At 37.5% G+C, this 21571-nt stretch overlaps 1 protein-coding gene across 2 annotated transcripts in view; it reads right to left on the reverse strand.

Moving 5' to 3' along the window:
• Positions 1–10292: 10292 nt before the first annotated feature.
• Positions 10293–21571, reverse strand: part of nfatc3a (nuclear factor of activated T cells 3a) — a 150163-nt gene continuing 138884 nt past the window's right edge. For both annotated transcript variants that reach the window (XM_048546622.2, XM_048546624.2), the window contains exon 10: positions 10293–13685. In XM_048546622.2, coding sequence (XP_048402579.1) covers positions 13564–13685 — 122 coding nt within the window. In that variant the 3' untranslated portion in view covers positions 10293–13563. The remainder of the gene's footprint in view (positions 13686–21571) is intronic.

The following is a 21571-nucleotide window of genomic DNA, read 5'->3' on the forward strand; positions in this document are numbered from 1 at the left end:
CGACTACAGGGGCAATTAAAATCTGGCTTAAGAGACTAGAAATAGGTGAATGCAGATATGAGAGGATGGAGGAGAGTACAAAGGTAGGGAGGTCATGAACAGTTTGAAAATAAGGATGCGAATTTTAAAATCAAGACATTATTTGACCTAAAGCCAGTGGTGTGGGAGAGGAACATGCAGCAGAGTTACGGATGACCTCAAGTTGATAGAGAGTATAATGTGGGAGAGCAGCCAAGAGTCTTTCAGAATAAGGGGATAGATTTTGTTTTTCTGGTAGGTCTAGTTTTTCAGTTAAGGCTAGAAATAACAAAGATGTGAAGGAGGGTTTTAACAGCAGATGGGCTGAGAGAAGGCGAAGCCAGGCAATGTTATAGAGGTAGATATAGGTGATTTTATCTCGGGCTGCTGGCAGGGAGGGGGATGTAGCCAGCAGCTTGGAAACAAAGTCTGTTGCAAGGACTGGAACACAGTCTTCCCATACTTAGTTGGAGAAAATTTCTGATCATTCAGTACTGAATGTCGACCCTTTCAGAAAATCTGCAGTGATTTATACGTAACAGGTTTTTGTAGCTTTTCCAAAATATTACACATAGATGGTATTATTCCAATGCCAATGCTGGTCATCCAAATGATTTTGAACAAAATGACATAGAAACAATAGGGGCAGGAGTAGGCCATCCAATCCATGACACCTATTCTACATTCAATATGACCATGGTTGATATTGCATATCAACTATATTCTTCCCTACATCCATATTCCTCTCTCCCTTTAATAAAAGGTACCAACTTCAGTTTATAAGATAGTTGCAACGGCTGTAGTCCACAATGCTTTGGGGTAGACAATTCCAAAGATCCCCAGTCTTGCAACTGAAGAAATGTCTCCTTAGCCCAGTCCTAAATGGCAGAAACCTTGTGATGAGAATCCTGATTTCTAGACCCTCCAACTGGGAGAAACTGTCCCTTTGCATCTACTCTGTCAAGGCCTCTAATCATTGAATATGTTTCAATGAGATAATTTCTCATTTTTTTAAAATCTAGAGGTCATTTTACCCAACCGAACTGCATCAGAGAAATCTGCAGAGATTTTCCATTCCATTGGCACTTCAGGATGTGGAGCTGTCAATCAACCAAATTCAAAATCACACTGAAATATGCACATAATAACATTAAAAGCAGATGGTTCATAATTGCAATTGACTCACACTTTCCCTAATTGATAAATCAAAAACTACTTCACATGCACAGATCTAACAGATGAAAGACAGTTAAGGCATGATATTTAAGGAAAGCATGAGGCACATAGGAGGAAACACTTGATCTTCTGAGAAATATTCATTTATAAGTAGAATGGTATCTGATTGTGTATGTTGCGAAATCACACTGTACTAATCTCCATGACTAACAACAATTTTCCTACCTTTGAAGAGCTTTGGTCACTGCAATTTTTTTCAACTACAAAGAGATGATCTCATCATTTCAGCAATCTGCAGAGTGAATGAGTAGTCTGCTGCATGAACAAATCAAACAATTTTCAGTCAATGTGAGCCTAATTACATCCCACACAACAGTGAGACTAATACTGCAACTGTCCTTATACAGTAACCACAACAGGTCATTACATTTTTAAGAGGCAATCTGAACTGAGCTGACATCTTTCAGAAGCAGTTAAATATTTTATAACCAACTAAAAAGAATTATCTGCAATGATCACAATCAGGTAATGGCAATTTTAGAATCAGAAGACATTACAAACCACAAGAGAAATATCTGACTTGCATGTAACCATTAGGTTAATCCCGGAGGTCAGCTGCATAGATCAGATTTTCAATATTATATATCATATAGCATCATTTATTATTTTTGTTTGTGGGAGGTGTCTCACTGAGTAATATTTCTATCATTCATTCATGGGACATGAGGTCCACTGGCTAGCTAGCTTTTATTGTCCCTCCCTAGTTGCCCTTGAGAAGGTAGTGGTGAGCTTCTTGTACCATTGCAGTCCATGTGCTGTGGGTAGATCCACAAATGCCCTTACAGAGGGAGCTGCAGGATTTTGACCCAGCGACACTGAAAGAATCACAATATATCTCCAAGTCAGGTAGCTCCACATGAGGATAACTACATTGAAAAATACACAGGCCACTTGCCTCATCTTTAGAGTCACAGCCTCTACATACAATTGTTATAATGCATGAAAAAATGTTTCCTTAAAATCTTTTGAGTAACCTCCTTATTCTATATTAGGACTCATTTGTATTTTCCATGTTCGTGCCAGCATGACTCCTCCACAATTTTCTCCATCGATTTCAGGGTCATTAGCATCCACTCTTTTTGCTTGTGTGGCTTAAAGACCCAGATCAGAAGAATTTGCTCCACTTTTAAATTGACAAAACGGAAGCTGCGTTCTTCTATTCTCAGAAAATACACATCTCTGCCCTTTTATCAACCTTTTTAATGCTTATTTCAGGCTAAATTCATAGGTGCAACTGCTTGATGTACTGCTGAACATGAGTTCTAAGCCATTTCTGTATGCTTTAGCTTCTGAAAAATTACCAATCCGCATCCCCTCTCTCTTCCACTGTGTTAAAAATTATAATCTATACCTTTGTCAACTCAATTTCAGTTTTTCCAACATTGTTCCTTGGGCCTCCCTGGTTGCATCCTTGCAACTCACCCTGAGCACCGTCACTTAGATCCTTACCCACACAATAGCTTGCACCTCTATTATCACAAGGCCTCCTCTGTTTCTCTTCCTTTGGCAAGTTTACTCTAAATCTTTTCAGAAATAGCAGGAACTGCAGATGCTGGACAATCTGAGATAACAAGGTGTAGAGCAGGATGAACACAGCAGGACAAGCAGCATCAGGGGAGCAGGAAGGCTGACCTTTCAGGCCCAAACCCTTCTTCATTTCTGATCCTGCTCCTCTGATGCTGCTTGGCCTGCTGTGTTCATCCAGCTCTACACCTTGTTATCTCTACACTAAAATCTTCTTGGTTTACAAATATTCAATGATATTGCCACAGTCTTCTGAAGCAGCTGTTCCAACATAAAGGATCACTCCACCGCAACCCTAGCACTAGCATCCACTCTTGTAGCCATTATATCAATTCTTTCGAACTCTAACCATCAAATTCTGACTTGGCACATCCCTTGTAATTTTTAACAGCCTCTCCTCGCCTCAGGTATGCTTGGAACAATTAATTTTCTGCCCCACTGCTGCTCAAGGTTATCTTTCTTGTGCATGAGAAAGCACTTGAAAGTGAATTTTGTTGCATGCATCAATTTACATAATTAATTTAATTGGGCAGCATGGCTCAAAATTTCACACAAGACATGGCTGAAACAAGGTTGAATATTGGGACAAGAGGCCACTTTTTCCCCAAAGAGTATTGGATGTAAAACAGACTGACAGTTGAGGCAGCAAAAAAAACAATTTCAGCAAATTCCTGCAAACGAGAGTCGGATGGGTCTTTGGCAGATTTCTCCTACAAAAAGTGAGTACTGTGTGCCACTGTTAGCCCTAAAATGATCTCCAGGTTTAGCTTTGCTTACCTAAGGGTCCAAAATGAAACTTTCAACATTGCATTTCCACTGCCAAATTGGCCTGGGTTGAAACCAAGAAGATTATATAAGTGTCAGGTGTAAAGTACATAAAAGTTGAAACACAAAACACTGCAATTGTGACAGACAAGTTCAATGTGCCAGATGGTGCCTTCCTCTCAATCAATGTTTGGATGTTCATATGAAAGTCAACTCCAAATAATGCTAACTCAGCTATACTAAGCTCTGGTATTCTTAGAGGAGACAGCTTATTGCTGTTAATTCTCTTTTCCATGATAATTCTTTGTGATATCCCAAGTTAAGGAATCAGACACTGAAACATCATCATTGCAACATTTCAACCAATTACATAAAAGGTGTGCCTGTTTGAAAGAAAAATGCTGTCTCCTAGTTATACATTTTGTAATAATTATGAAGGTTGATTCATGTTGCAGTTCAGCTCCTCTGCTTTCAGCAGGTTTGTGCTCCTCAATCAGTCTTCCAGATGAAGTGGAGATATTTCGTGGACCAATCCCACTTAGGTTTCGCAGCAGTCACGGAAATGGTCATGGCTCAGGCTGCTACTAAATCCTTGTCCCCAGTAGCACGTAGCTGCTGCTTCACAATGATGGCCCTGTTTGCTCTATGGACACCATCCTTCTCAACCAGTCATCTGCACAAGTCAGCATCAGCACATCACCTGCTTTATCACATCAACATTGGGACCAACTCTCATGCTACTTCAATTTCTGAGTGCTTTGGAGCTCAGAAACACATACAACTGACACGCCTCTGCCAGCTTCTTTCACATGTGGGGACGCATGCAGAACTTCAGAGGTTAAATCTTAGCTTGCTTTCTTCACACTCACTGACTTACCGCATACTTAAGAGCTGCCAGCATTTGTATAATTCATGTTGATTTCTTAGTGTATTTACTTAATTCAGCACTGAGCTACACTCTGTTCTCACATTGCTTTCTTACCACTCAGGAACATTTCCTCTAGGCTTTGTGTGCTGTCGGCATGCCAATGCCAAGCATAGCAAGAAGTTCAAGTTCTGGAAATTGCTGTGCTATATGAACTCAGGGCTCCATGCAGAAGAAAAGAAACTTTGAGGGGAAGCTGGTCTTTAGCATTCAGTTGCAAGCTGCCAGCCTCTGTGACATGAATTGCTTTTTAGTGCAGAGAAAAAGGCAGGCAGCTCCAAAGTTACTAAATAATTGAGAGACAAATGGAGGAGAGGAAATAAATGCAATAATAATCACTAAAGCAGGGAAACTAGCAGGGCTAAAGACTGATTAATCCCTGTACATGATGGGGCACACCCTAGGGAATTAGAGAAGTTTGGCCAGGGCTCCCACTTGAGCGCAGCTCACCGTGGCCTGATCCACAAATACTGCCTCAGAGTTTTCCATGTGCTTTGGGCCTAAAGACATCAACTTAATCAAATTGGACTGAATTACAAACGGAACAAGACTGCATGAAATGGAAATACTCAGTATAATGAAGAACTCTTACTGTCTTCAGATCAAAGAAGCAATTTTTGTGATGCTTCATTTTTGTAAATAAAACAAATTTGTCCAAAAAATGACCCAGTTTCCAAGCAATCTTCCTATCTCAATCAATGTCACTCAGCAGATGTATTGGCTATTTAGTAAATCTGCCAGAATGAACTTAATTAACTGCTCAAGTTAATGCCCTTCTGTCATGATTATTTCAATACCAACTGCTTTGAGTATTTCTGGGACAAAATGTTAAGGTTGTATATTAATGTACGCTATGTATACAATTTTTCTGCTACTTGAGATGAGCTATAGTGCTAAACTCTTCCAATTTAAGATATCCAGTGTTGTCAGAAACAACGCCCTGGATAGATATAACTGCTGCATAGAGGATGTCCCTTTATTTTGCTCCAATGTTGTATCTCAGCTGCAGTGTAGCATTCCTTTGAGAAGCTCCTACAGCCTGTGATATTTATCCACAGCACACATCAACCATGCTTTGAAATAAAAAGAGAGTCCTGGGCCATCTGAGTGGTATCTGTGGAGAGAGAAAGAGTTAATATTTCATTTCCCAGTATGATTCAACATTGGTGAAGGGAGAAATGTTGACTTTGACCCCGACTGAATTTTTTGGCTCTTTGCAACCCACAGGATTTTTATGATCTACAAAACCAGTTAGGACACTAGGGACTTTACATTAGCAGCAGCAGCAGCACCTTTGGTCTAGGAGAAGAAAATTGGTCCGATTCCACTCCTGTCTCTACCATCCTTTCCACGAACACATTTAGGTCACAACACATGGAGTTACCTTCATGTGTTGAATTTAGAGGCTTGAACACCACAGTGAGTTATTGTTACTTGGCTTACGATGCTTGAAGTGGTATGCCGCTGGGTTTTAAACACTGCACCAAAGGTGTGAACACTGGAATGTGTGAGCAATTCTGTCTTTCCAGCTGCACAATTCCTCAAACGCCCATGAGGTAATCAACAGAGGACCATGTGAGAAAAATTACTCAAAGACATGGTGTCACAAATCTCAGTTGATAAAACACTTGAAAATAAGAAAATTCTAATATTTTTCATTTCTTTGAAGACTTGGATATCAAGGAGAATTTCCTCAATCCCATTCTTCAACAGGGTCGCTGCAGTTGAAGGAAGTGATGGATTGGAATAATTAGTCTTTCAGATACTTGCCACAAACATCAATTTTAATGATGGTCAAGCAGTCGAGTTGTGTTAGAGCTCAAAACCATTGCCTATTGAAACCGTTTTGCAATTCGATCAGTATTTCATAATTCAATTTGGGGATCCTTTACTTTATAAAATATCCCAACAACATTTAATCATGCCGATAGATTTCAGCTTCTTATTGTTATAACCAAATCTAGAATTGTACTCTAACTTGGATGGCTCACGGATACTGGTACCTGTTGAATCATACCTTTAAATTTTACACAAGCCATATTAATCTTTTAAAAAGATTTTGAATCCTTTCTTTCTGCAATTACCAAGATGTGCGTCACTTTCTCAATCACCCAATGATAGCTGTGGTGAGTTGAGCAGTGTGGCTATTCAAGCTCATCATTAAAAACTTATCACCTTTACTGTTCTAGACATTGCTCTTTTTTAAAACCAAGATATCCTTTGCCAGATACTACTGTGTTTCACAAACTCATTTAAATGACCTGAATTTGATAACGCCTAATGTTTAAAACAGAGGTCAAATGTTTAAAATACAGAGCATAACACAGTTCAGGTTACAGTTAATAAGATGTTTCCCAATGACTGCACAGGAAACACATTTCCAGTCACTGCCAGACGTCACTGTGGAATTAGAGAGAAAAGAGTGAAAACGTAGTTGTTCAAACTGTGTCTGTACACTCTTTCCAACTACCTGGCCAGTAGTGAAAATTGGGCACAGGGTAATAACTTGAGTAAATTATCCTCAAATTAATTTTACTTTCAACATATGTGCAGTAAACCATTTTCAATACCAGGGTGGATTTGGAAAATGGTCTTATCTGGGTTACCACATCTTCAGTAGATTCTGTTTTTACGGTCTCCTGCCTCACTATACCTAACATGGGATGTCACAGACTACTTCCGGAGATTTACTTTACTTTCCTAGCAAGAAGTGATTGGCAGGCAGAAAAAAGGTTAAATATCAACCTACATACTTTAGTGGCACAAAAGCGGATAGCATTGCAGGATGGGAGGAACAGAAACCTGTCCCTATTTGTCATTTGTTTAACCCTAATTTGGACAGACAGAACCTAATTATCATAAAATTGAAATTTTTAAATATTAATTTGGAACAAGAACTGTCAAAACAATACAATCAGCATGTGCGTTTCAACATAATAATTCCTGTGTTTTGGAAGTAAAACATATTAATTCCTAAAACTAAAAGTGGAGATAAATTGAAACACTTAGTTTGGGAAGTGATCACTCGATCTGGGATGATTACAGGGTATCAGAGGTAGTAGGACCTGCAGATGCTGGAGAATCTGAGACAGCAAGGTGTAAAGCTGGATGAACACAGCAGGCCAAGCAGCATCAGAAGAGCAGGAAGGTGGACGTTTCGGGCCTAGACCTTTCTGAAGGGTCTAGGCCCCGAAACATCAGCCTTCCAGCTCCTCTGATGCGGCTTAGCCTGCTGTGTTCATCCAGCTCTACACCTTGTTATCACTGATTAAAGGGTATGCTGTGCTAATTTAATAAGACCGTAAGAAAGAGAGAAACGGGGTGCAAACCTGCTCACAGTGCTACAGATGTGGTTTCACCAGAATCTTGTACATTTGCAGTAAGTCTTCCCTATTCATACTCAAACCATTTTGAAATAATTGCAATTGTCATCTTGATTGCCTGCAGCTAACTTTGTGTTTTGTCCACAAGTAACCCCGAGTCCCTTGGTGTTGCAACTTTCTGCAGTTTCTCTCGTTAAATAATACTATTCTTTTGTTCTCCCTTCTAAGATGAACAACTTCACATTTTCTCACATTATACTCCATTTGCCAACTTTTTGCCCAATTACTTAACCTATCAACATCTCTCTGTAAACTCTATCCCTTTTGCAACCTGCCTTTCCACCTATCTTTGTGTTGTTTGCAAATTTAGCTACCTTACATTCACTTTCTTCCTCTAAGTCAATAATACAGACAGTTGTGGTTCTAGCATGGCTCCCTGGGGAATGCCTCTGGTCACAGATCACTAACCTGAAAAATAATCCCTTAGCTGCACTTGCTGTTTCCTGCCATGAACCAATTCTCTATCCATGCCAATATATAACCTCCCACAACACCAGCTCTTATCTAATGACTTAACCTTTTGTGAGATACCTTGTGGAATACCTTCTGGAAGTCCAAAAACACATCTACTAGTTCCCCTCTAACCACTCTGATGGAGACTTCCTTGAAAAACACCAATAATCAGAAACAATCTCCCTTTCATGAAGCCATGCTAGTGCTGCTTGGTTAGATTATGATTTTCCAAATGTTCTCCTATTATGTTCTTAATAATGGATTCTAATGCTTTTCCAACATCACCCAACAGATAGCTGCTTTCTGCTTCCCTCCTTTTTGAATAAGGGTATCACTTTAACAGTTTTCTAATTCTCTAGCACTTGTCCAAATCCAATGGTTTTTTAGGATCCTAATATGCAAGCCAACAGAGCCTTTTCTGCCTTTAGCAAGGTTAGAACTGAAGGTAACAAAACTTCAAACAATGACTGATCCACTTTTGAGCTATTGGTTAGGGACAGGAGATCGACAATTATGTCAATAAGAGATTTAGGTTATTCAATTACTTAAAGAAGCTGAAAACATTTGGAGACAAGAGCAGAACCAACAAGCTTGCCAAAGAGGGCCATTAACATTTTGAGAGATAAATTAGTTACATGGATCACAGAATCAATAGCTGTTGTTTTGAAGGTAAAGATAGTTAATTTATATTTCAGCGTGGAATAATAAAAATATGCCAAGTTGTCATGGAGATAGGCTGTGGGAGTTCAGGGGACTGCTTTGTTTATTTGTAGTTTTACTCTAAGTGGGCAGTTGGTAGCTCAGTTCAGAGATAGATTCGTTCCTGTTGTGAACTCAGTCGTTCCAAAGCTGGAACAAGGCGTGTAGAGGCAATTAAGAACAATAGTTTTTTTTGTAGATAATCCCAAATGTAATTACTTTGATCTGATAAGACCATTGTTGCGGGGTTTTGAAGAGAAGATGGGGATCACTTTCCAAAAGCCAATAGAAGAATCCTCTCGAAATCTCATACTTCGGAGAATAGCTAGAACATTGAAGAGAAAGTGATCAAATCCTCAAGCTTTTATTATGTGTAATGAAATTCAGATGGATGTAGAAAGTAAAAAAGGTTTTATGTTCTTAAGTCTTGACAAACTATTGTGTTGTAATGCTTGCTTTGTCAATTTTTTTTAAAACAAAGTTTGCTTTTGCTTAAAAATGTGAAAATGGTTCTTTCCGTTAATCACTGGATGTTCAAATTTCTCTTTATATTTTAATGATCTCTATGGGGACTATCACAATGGAGAAATGTGAAATGATGAATTTTGAATGTAACAGGCAATGCAAGTAATTTAAATGGCAATTTTAAACAGCAAAAATAATTTGAGTACTAATCAAGGAAGTCTATCTTGAGGATGGTCAGAATTTGGAATTCTCTGCCACAAAGAGAACTCTGTGATGAGTCAGGCAATACTATAGAAATGGAAATAGGTGGTCTTGAAGATGATGCAGGTATGTGGTAGAAGACTCATTTTGGGGTCAAATATAATATTAAGAATACAATTAGCCTGGTTCAACCTTGTAATTGCCACAGAAGGGGATGGAGTCAGTGGCAAGAGAACCGAGTTTATGGCAAGGACACAGAGTTTGTGACAGGGATTGAAGACAATAGCTTCCCTACTATTTTGTGTTAGAAGTTTCTGCGTATCCAATACTGGATTTCTGACAAGCAGGCTGACAGTTTAAGAGAGTGGAGGGAGCAAGCAAGAGGTGCTGAAACTATTGTTCTGGTTTAGGAGATCACTTGCGCCACTTGAACAAGGGCAATCCACTTCACTGTTAATTATTACCGTATAATACTTTACACATTACTTATGTTAGCCTTACCACCCTATTCTCTTTATAAAAATATTTTACACTGAATTTGAAACAGTGAAGTATAAAACAGGTAGGAAGATAACATTCAAGCCTACTGTCTAGATATCAAATAACTAATAAAAACACTCAAGTTTACACATCTTACATTTTATTTAAACACTATGATTTAAGAGCCTAGGATGCAAGTTATTTCATTGTATGTCTCTCAACAGCACAGCAATCTTAAAATTCCTTACAAAATTTTAAAATACAAAATGTACATGAAATTACAAGGCTCTGTAAACATCTGCAAAACAGTTGACTTAGCCTGTAGTAGTTTTGCTCCTTCTACAAAACGTACAATTGTTGAACAAATTCAACCATTAGGAATGACATCTGTTTTGAGTATCAAAAATAGAGTTTTAAAGCAAGTGTTCACACCAGCAAATGAAAGTTTTTATTCTTTGGTTATAAAAAGGATGGCAGTCTCATTGACACAGTAATGTTATTCAAAAGGATGAACATAATTGTACTGAAGCCAGTTTCAGTTCCAAATTATACAATCCTATTCCATCCTTTTTGTAACTAATGTGATTATACTCCAGTACCCTTAATGTAGTTTATTTTACTAAAATACAACGACAGTCATTGACATTTACAGACTTATTTTTCTCTGGTAGTTTTTGAACACAATAAGAATTAAGGCTTTCTTACAGCTTTCCAAACATTCTGAGAGTCAGGAAATTTTTTTTGAAATATACAGAGTAGTACAAAGGGTACCATCAACATCAGCTTATTTCTTTTTGTGCATGCCAACAGGTCAAAACCCCAACGTGCTGTTTATAAAACTGAATTTGCATAGCCTGATAAGTCTGTGCTTTTAGAACAATCAATTAAAACAAAGTTCCATAAAGTTGTTTATTTCTACACTCCTATGAAAGATTTAAGCAACAAACTGTAGTTTTATTAAGACCCTTGCACGTAATTCATGGCAAAGCAGATACATAGAACAAAAGTGGTTGTCTACTGCTATTGATTTTTTTTTAAAAAGGATTTACTTTTAAAAAGCAGTTCTAGATTTTCTACATCTTCAGGCGTCAAGGTAATTCAAAGGCATCAGGAGGTTCAGTGCATAGGATTTTTTGGGGGTTGTATGGGCCTCCATACACTAGTACAGTACAGCTTCATAAGTCACTCGAGGATTTACAAAGAAAACTCAGATAGTGCACAGTTATTACAAACCCACATGCTATGACATCCAAGGTCAAAAGCTAAGGCAGGGAAACAGTTTAAGCTTTTATAGAATCTGTTACGTAATAACTATGTAATAAGTGCTAGATATCTTGTGAAAGAAAACATGCCTGAACAACATATTGTTATGGTTCAGTACAGGAAGATGAAAGCAACTCAACCTTTTACTATCAACATAAGTACTAAAAACATTATGAGTGATACTCAGCTCAGAGCTTCCTATTCGGGACAACAGTGGCATTAAAAAAATGAATCTGCTTGCTTAACCATTTCTCTTAAGAGTAATGGTTTTAATGGTACCTAACCAAGCAACAATAAAATTGTAATTTGGCAGTTAAAAAGGTTGACTCTAAACTCAAAAACTCAACACCTCCCAATTAACAATGAATAGGACTTTTCACTGGCCCCACAGCAATCTGAATTAAGGTAAGACTTGCGGTTTTTTTTCGTGATGGGTACTAAAATTAAATATTCTCATGTGTGCTTGTACTATTTCTCATGTATGGTGCAGGTTAAGTTTGCATTTAACAAGTCGTTAGCATTACAAGCAAATAAATACAGAATTTATAATGCTGGCAAAAATAAAAGCCACCCTTTGTTTTACTTTTTACATTACCTCATCCCCGTCTCTTTCTTTAAAATGCATTTATGCTATTTCATAAAACTGCGTGAGTGTGCTTTCTGAATGAAACTGATGCAAAACTGCCATATACATCATTTGAATTTCACTTGTTTGCATTTTAAATAATTTGATTGACATCTCGGATCCATGGCAATTACACTTTGTTTTATGAATACTGGATGATGACAGATGCTATGGGGCTGTTAAGAAGGTGATAAAAATGATTCCAATTATTCTTTTTGTGCCAGTCCTTGTGTACTATATGATTTGAGTGGGATGAAAAACACATACAAATTGTTTGCCAATTAAATTTCCACTGTACCAAAAGCAATACTATATGAATTGTCAGCACAAATACAATCATTTTAAAATAAACCAAAATGGATCTGATCTAAACCATCCAAATCATTAGACAGACTACAAGTATTGCTCTGAGAACGAAGCACCAGCTTTCTTCCCAATGCACTGTTTTGCACTTACAGCTTGATGACGACAGCCACTGGAGATACAGGTGTCATTTATCTATTGTGAATGACTAAAACACTTCAAAACACTTGAAATCTTTTACAAGCTGTAGTAATTTAAATTATATTTCAATGGCTTCAACTTAAATCCTGTACAAAGTAGAAGTTATTTATTTTGGAGCCCTATTACAAAATACATCAGTTCTATGAAAGCTTCTGACAAATTCTAAAAGCTAAATTAGTAAGGCGCTTGCATTTGTGCTAACTTGAAGTATAGAGAAACATATCTACAAAGTTTCAAAAACTCCTTGAATTTGGAATGTTGTTTCCCACCCCCCTATCCCCGACCACATATTTCCATGATGGAATGGTCTATTGAATCTACAAGATACTGTTTTAAGTTTAGAAACAATGCAGTACCATATTGGCTTTGCTTCCTATTAACAACCAATTATTAGATATTTACATGATACTTCCATGACATTGGCTACACTGGACAGGCTTTCTTGTGTCTGGAAGTTTATGTTGAAGAAGTCTTCTGCACATCCTACATTTTAAACACTCTTCAGGATGACAGAATGCAGAATATGCCACTACATACAGCATCTTGTTTATTATTTATTTATATATCACTTCACTAAACCCTCTTTTAGCTTAAATTGAGTGTAATATTTACAATAGATACTACAGCAGATACAAACACCTTGTGATAAAACATTATTCATATACTGTAGACTAGTTGAATTAATCTACTAAAGGAGAGTCACCTCTCAAAAATGCACCCCTAAAGTAGATTGAAGTCCCTTCTGATTTTTCAGAAAGTGTTTTGCCTGTTCCAGTGAAACACAGGCAACTGGACACAGCATTTGTAGAGCATTATGATGGAGGACTGACACCGCATGATTCACTTTCAATCCAGAACTGCAGCACCTTTTGCAGGATCTACTCGAGTTGCAGTTTATAAAAGGCCACAATGTTGGAAGCACAACAATTTCTGTTTTATTTGGAGAGAGGGGTATGTTTTGGGAGGGGGGGGGTGTAGGAAGGGCTGATTTTGGGAAGAATATGTGGTGACAGTAAGTCACATCAGACTCCCTCAGGTATTCCACTTTCCAAAGCTCCAGGGCACACACACTGTGATTGGACATGCACTGCTGCTGTTCGAGACGTCGGAATCTGTGACATATCTCTTCCAATAATTTCATTCACTAGGGAAATAAAGAGAAATAAAATATCAGAGCATTTCTAGTCATACATGTTAGCATATTAATTTCCACAATGAAGTCCACTAAAACCCATCAACACAAAGAACTGAACAATTAAGTTCAGCAATCAGATCTATGTATTTTAGTGCATCTTCAAATTTAAAAAAGGATATTTTCGAAGTTAATTTGGACATTTCAACTCCAGTTTAAGTATTATTTAATAATAGAAAATCTTACTGACATCACTAGGGTTATTCCCTCGAAAATAATAATAGGACGAATTGAAAGCAGCAAACTGAAGATTAACCAAGAGTTTTGTATTTTCCCAAAAATCTGCAAACACAGCAAAACATGGGTGGGTGGGACAGAATGGGAGGCAAGAGAAAGTAAGTGCTGGCTGCATGAAAGCAATGACGGAAGAGGGAAAGGGCATTGGGGAGAGAGGACAGCGAGAGGGTAAGAGAGACAGGGAGAAGGGGAAAATAGAGGACTGAGAACTGGAGGGAGTGGGGACTGAATGTGTGAAGGGGAATGAGCGAAAGAGAATAGAGGGAAGAGAAACTGAGGGGGCAGTAGATGGTTAGGGGGATGAGAGAGATGGTGAGAGAAAGTGAATGTGCACAAACAGCACCAATAGTGAGGGGATGATGAATGTGTGGCTGGAAAAAAAGGTGCAGGAGAGAGGATTTTAAATCCTTGGGACAGGTTCCACAGACCATGGACCAGCACAAACTGGCAGATTACACCTGAACAGAGCTGGGACTAATGCACTTGCAGATGGAAGTTGCTACTGTTATCGGAAAGGGTTTCATCTTGGCAGGGGCATGGGATCAGGAAGCAGTCTGGAGTCAAACCAAGTTACACAGACACTAGATGACTAGAACACTAGTATAGGAAGTAACATCACATTCGATGGGGTCAGAATAAAAGGGCTTGTAGTAAAATCGAATTTCAGCTTTTTATTCATGCATGTGAATGTGCAGAGTGTGACAAATAAGGTAAGCGAGAACATAGGTTGGTTAGCCTGACCTAGGACATTTCAACAATTTTAGAGACTATTATTAAGGATAGGATTGTGGAGTAATTGCAGTAAAGCTCTGGGTCTGTACTTGGAGTTTAGAAGGATGAGGGAATCTGATTGAAACTTACAGAATACTGAGGGCCCTGACAGATTGGACGTGGGCAAGATGTTTCCACTAGCAGCAGAGACTACGACCCAAGTGCATTGTTGCAGAGTGGGGGGGACAATCCTTTACAAATGTGACGATGAAGAATTTCTTCATCCAGAGGGTCGTTAATCTGTGGAACTCATTGCCACAGGGGTTGAGGGGGCCAGGTCATTATGTATATTTAAGACAGTGATCGATAGGCTTCTGATTAACAAGGGGTTCAACGATTACAGGGAAAAGGTAGAACAGTGGCATTGAGAAACATATGAGACTTGATCATACGGTGGGACAGAACTGATGCACCACATGGCTTAATTCTGCTCCAATATCTCATGGTCTAAAAAGTAATCTAGTGTGAAAATAGTTAACTGAAGAAAGGCCAGCCAAATAGGTTGAGACTATTCTAATTTGTCTGGGCCAGATTCAAAGAGTGGCAGGCAAACCTGTAGTAACAATTCAGGTAAAGGCAAAGTACATTTTAATATGGGGGGGAGAAGGTGGAACAAACAATGCTACAGCTCGCTGGATGATGGAAGAGAGATGGGAGGATGGTTTGGGAAAGGAATGACTGAGGGACTAATCAGTACCATGTGCATTTGTCTTTACCAAGGACCAAGAGCAGTCAAGAGTTTTTGTAGCATGGAAAGAGGTCCTTTGGCTCATCGTATCATGATGATCATCAAACATCCATTTATTCTAATCCCACTTTCCAGCACTTGGCTATACACTTGGTGTTTCAAGTCGTCATATAAATAGTTCTTAATATCTTGAGGGTTCTTGCTTTTACCACCCTTTTAGACAGAAGTTCCAAACCTCTAGATAAAAACATTTTTCTTTAAATACCCTCCTAACCTTAAATCTGCGGCCCCAATTATAGAAAAGAAAACAGTGAATCAATTCCCCTTTATGGGGAATCAGTGCTAAAATCAAGAATATATAAGTAGGATGATATAACAGATGAATGAGTGACAGATGATATTTAATGAAGTGTGAAATCATTCATTTTATAGGAAGAATAAGGAGCAGCATTAAAAATGTAAAAAAAGAGAGTCCAATTCCAAAGAGTATAGAGAAGCTAAAGGAGCTGGGGGTGTAGTGCAGGACAAATAGCAAAAGCAATGAATGAAGCATACAGGATCCTATGCTTTATAAATAAAATCATATAGTAACCAATTTATGATATACTCATTTAAACACTTGGTTGACTTCAATTGGAATACTGTGTCCACTTCTGGACACCGCATTTTAGGAACGATGTGAACACAGAGAACACAGAAAAGATTCACAAGAATAGTACAAGCAATGAGGATCTTCAGTTAAATGGATGCTTTGGGAAAGCTCATCCTATTCTCCTTACAGATAAAGGAAGACATGAATAGGAAAGATTTGGAGGGATATGGGCCAGGAGCAGGCATGTGGGACTAGTTTAGTTTGGGATTATGTTCGACATGGACTGGTTGGACCAAAGGGTCTGTTTCCATGCTGTATGGCTCTACGCATCAGTAAAGTTTAAAAATATTAAGAGGAGATTTCATAGTTGTGTTCAAACTTGGAGTCTTGATAGAGTCAATTGCAAGGAACTGTTCAAGTTGATAGGAAAATCACTTTTATTTAAATGTAACAAGTGGAATGTACTGCTTGATACTGAAGTGGAGGTATTCAATCATGCATTTGAGTCTATTCATAGAGATGTGAATAATTATTTGATGCAATATTAGCAACTGCACGGCCACAGGGAACAGGCAGCGGAGAGAGATTATGCTCTTGTAGAGTGATCATGGTGCAACGAATGGAGTGAATGGCTTCTATATCGTATACTATCCTCTTAGAAAATAAACATTAAATATTTACAACAATAAAGCTCAAGGAACACTCAAACACTGCTCTAGTTACCACATGGTCATTTCTAATGACCACTACTGCAGCAGGACACTGTTTCTGTACTAAGAGGATCAACCTATTCACTATATGCTTTGTGGCTTGCAGAGGAAACAGTAAGGTGTTGCAGACAATGGTACAGGTAATGACGTCAATTCTTTGAATCAACAATGTGGGTAGTTGAAAATGAGACAATGACGTCAATTGGGTGCATTTCTTTTGGTCATTTGAGACCAAATGAAGTAGAAAGTAATTGAGGATAAATTTGTTCTGCACTGAAAAAAGTAACTGTACAGTTAAGCTGCATCAGTTTAATCAAATGAGCCACAAGCACTTGACTATAATTATGTTGAAACTTTCAAAAGAACAAAAATAAACAGCCAATTTGAAGAGTACTGTGCATTGATGAATATGTTTTGAAAAAAATACTGAACTACACATGAATAAAGTTTTGTTTAGCACATTAAGAACTGCTGAAATTCTTCTGTCTTCCATCTACCAAGTTTCATTTCAAATTAAAAAGTATATTTTAATGTATCCTCACATTCAGGAATACAGCCCAAGAGTAGAACTGCAGTAGTGAAATACCTTTTCAACTTGGAATAGAACTGCTGAATGTTTTATTTAGTTTGCTCGTTTAAACAAAAACTATAGTGTCTCTTGGGCAGATAACGCTTGTCATCAACTGACAAAGCCAGAATTCATTTAGAAATATTCATTTCATGAAATAGGTTGATTGTAAATACCAGATGTAAGTGCCATAGAAAATGCCACATTTTTGAATGAGCATCATTCATACTGCTCAACTATAAGATTGCTATCTACGAATTGCCTGAATATTTTCCAGCAGAGGGAAAATCCAAATTACACTTCATTATCTCATCTCAGTCCCCTACACAATTTTTAAAAATTCATTCATTCTAAACACAGCTCAAAGCTTAAGTAGCCCTTAAGGGCATACAATGTACCAACAGAGGCATGCCATTCAGCCCATCAAGTCCGATCTGCCAGTCAATGAGATCATAGCTGATCTTGTAATCCTCAATCCCACTTTTCTACCTTTTCCCATTAACTCAAGTCCCCTACCGAATAGAATTCTGAGTCTTGAAAATATTGAACGACTCAGTCTTCACAGCTCCGTGGTAAAAAATATAGCTTTGGCTATCTATTTGGCTTGGACCTTTATTACACATGCTGAGCAAATGCTATTTGCCCAATGACTGCTATATGTGAATAACTCAGGTGGCAGCAACACCACAGCATATTAAGTAAATTACATTAATGCAGTAGATTACAGTAACCGTATACCAGAATACAAACTTTTCCCAATCAAAAATTAAGCCCAGATTTCAACTGTGCCAGAGGAGGTATCATACAGCATAGAAACTATTTTTTTTCAAAATGGGCAGCAAACCCTGCCAACTTCATACATTTCTTAGTGACAATAGTAGAAAACAGCTAATCAAGCTCAATAGGATGGAACAGACTTTAAAAAGGAAAGAAAGTAAATACCAGTACATTTTATATTGTGATAAAATGGTATTAACTCCATCTTTCATCTCTTAATAAATATCATAGATGACCCATAACTACAAATCAAGAAAAGGCAATGATTTTTTTAAAATTCTGAAATCAAACCTCAGCTTTATTTCTGCATTATCAATGTTCTCCCCTTTCTTCATCCTTCAGCCCAGCCCAACAAATATGGATATTAGCCACTGTCAATGATAACACTCCTATTATGATCGCTGTTCACACTGAAACTGGCCATGTATACTATTAGATTATTCAAACATTTGTCCATCACAGATAAGTCAAACTCTGTCTACGTATTTACATTCAAGCACATTCCATGAAGCTGTGATCAGATGAGACCTCTGCAATTTTTTTTGTCCTAGTCCACGAATGTCAAGCAGGCTACGTTTCTCTACCAATTCAGTGCTTCAGTTATAGTATATGGGGTGTCACCAGAAATTACAGAAATTGTCATAGATAATGTGCAAGCAGCAATTTATTTCAGATCTGCCAGCAACACATTGTGAATGCATTTCATTAATGGCACTGCTAAATATTAACCAAATGCCTAGCATTATAAACATCTAGAAAGCACCATTAAGAAACATGCTTTAAACACCCAAATAACAAGTAACACTGATTAAAAGGTTTCAGAGATAGTAGGAACTATTGGTGGAGAATCTGAGATAACGAGGTGTAGAGCTGGATGAATACAGCAGGCCAAGCAGCATCCGAGGAGCAGGAAGGCTGACGTTTCGGGTCTAGGGAAAGGACCCTTTCAATAGATGAATTGCACTGATATTGGGACACGAGAATATTCCCGCTTGTTTGGTGAAACTGTAAACAATAGCTATGTTGTCCACCCAAATCATGTTGACTCTTAACTATGTTCTTGTGCTAGGTCAGCACCCACATGGTTCATCCATGGGAGTGCGTCAAGAGTATTATGGGAAGACCTCAGATCTTTTATATTAACAGCCCTCAAAATATGCTTTGCATTCAGGTAAATGAAGGTTATAAAAGGATATACATATCCATATGTTCAATAATCTCATCTGTTGTATTTCTACATGGACTTGGGACAAAGTGATAATTATTTGATTAAAATTACTTTGAATCACAATTTTTTAAAATAAATATCTCAACATCAAAGTGAATTCTGCTGCTGGGACGTTAACAATGGTCATTATTGAAAAGTTAGATGGGTAACTTCAAATGCTGAACACAAGTAATACAAGTTTTGTTCTCAGAGCGGACAGCTCCATCTACTCAAGTTCAGAAAACTTGATACAAGCTGAATTGGCAAATTTCATATGAATGGAGTGCTGCTCTGGAGTCACAGGTGTTAGAACAGGCATGAGGAATGACAGCAGATATCAGAGTAACAGAACTCACTTGTGTAAAACTTTTGCCCACATTCTCCTTACTATTCATACCCTACACAAACTATCCCTGTAACATATTTTTGCAAAACTTAAAGTGAAGCAATTAAAAGTCTGATTAAATTTGATAACTCTGCTTCTGATGACAATTATTTACAAATGCAACATGTAGAATACAAATTATCTCCAAAAGATTACAGAAATCTTTCATTTTATTCATTCAATACTCCGAATGAAATTAGGTATTATTTAATCAAACTTCGATTAACAACCTAGTACAAATACAAATTATACCCATGTACAAATGCAAAAAGTATTAACAGAATCATTTGTAATGTTTCCAGAACTGATGAATTGCACAGTAGGAAAAATAATCCTCTTGAAGATTTATTCTCTTAGTATTATACATCCAGAGGTTGTGGAGATGCTTTTGAAGATTGAGCTGCAGTCCATGTAATTTTTCAGGCAAAATAGAATATGGAGCATTTTCCAAATTACTGAAATAGCTAGTAAGATGCAAATTATGAATTGCTGGAATTATACTTCAGCAAGAGATATTATTTTAGAAGGTTTCGGGTGGTGAAAGGTAATGAACAACCCTGACAAACCACCTGCAACTCAAGATTTTGTTTTCATGCACTAGTTTGCCGACTCAAATTTGCTTAATCAACAGCCTCTTTTATCCTTTTCACACCTTGCATGAAACACCTGACTCTGAAAATGCGCAGTCAAAGGATGCATTATTGTCAAATCTCACAACTTGTTGATGAGTGTCTGAAATACATGACACCGAATCAATAACTGAGTGACTTGTTAAGCAAAAAAAACTACTCCCTGAAGGTGAACATTTTAACTACAATCCACTTCTTCGTTTAATTTGCTACAGAGCACTGTTGCTGGGGGAAATATTGGTCACCTTGTGTTTTATGAATTAACTGCAATCTTTTAAAACTAAACAATTAGTTCACAGAGGAAATGAGCCACATTTATGTTTCTATACTCATGGGTCTATTAGTTATCAACTTAAACAATATTCATGATGCCGTGCTTCATTTTACTGAGTTAAAGTGAAAGGGGAAAAATCTCTTGTTTTCAGTTCTATCTACTTTAAGATCACAATATGCTTTTAATTTTGTTTGCAGTTACAATTCAAACAAATGAAAAATTGGTAATAAAGTGCTCTACAAAATACTAACTTTTACAAAAATCTGACAACACTGCTACAAATCATATTTTGTTTTAAATAGGCAACAAGAAACTCATCCACAGCTGGTCTTCTCCACAACTTGATTTCAGACCAAATAAATACGTTTCTTCAAGTTACTGGTGAGTTAAAAGTGGATTTTATGTTGTTGGTTTCATATATTTCCTCCAAAATTAGAGAATGTCACTAAACATTGTACATAGTGGTTCTGTACAGCAACGACTTTGTCTTGCTGACAGGTAATGTCGTGTTTTACTAAGACCCATCACTTGCATAAGTAAAGTGAATGAAACTAATGATTACACTTCTAAAGATCTTGGTTCAAGTCTTGATGGCAGTTGGTATTGCTAGAATCTTTTACATGCAAAATTTTTGTTGTAGAAGTACCCATCAAGAACAAAATCATTTTAAAGACAGTGCATTTATTATTACCTGATTTTACATGAATTAAAATTGAATATGATCTTTTGACCATCACTGAATCTTTTCAAAATAACCACTGCAGTCAGGAGTAAAAGGTTTAAATTAAAGAAATAATATCTATAGTCTATTCCAAACCTTTGTTTTTCCACTCCATGTTTCAATATGTAACTTATCACTTCCCTCCAGTGAGTTAGCTCTAGGACATTATATTCAGATCAAAGCTAAATCTAATCCGTGGAGATGAAAAGTGTATGACAGACCTTGGAATGGAATCAGTTAGTAGTAAAATGCAGCGTCCCTGAACAACTGTTCAAATTA

This window comes from Stegostoma tigrinum, chromosome 16 (genome assembly GCF_030684315.1).
Source record: "Stegostoma tigrinum isolate sSteTig4 chromosome 16, sSteTig4.hap1, whole genome shotgun sequence".
Classification (NCBI taxonomy): Eukaryota; Metazoa; Chordata; class Chondrichthyes; order Orectolobiformes; family Stegostomatidae; genus Stegostoma; species Stegostoma tigrinum.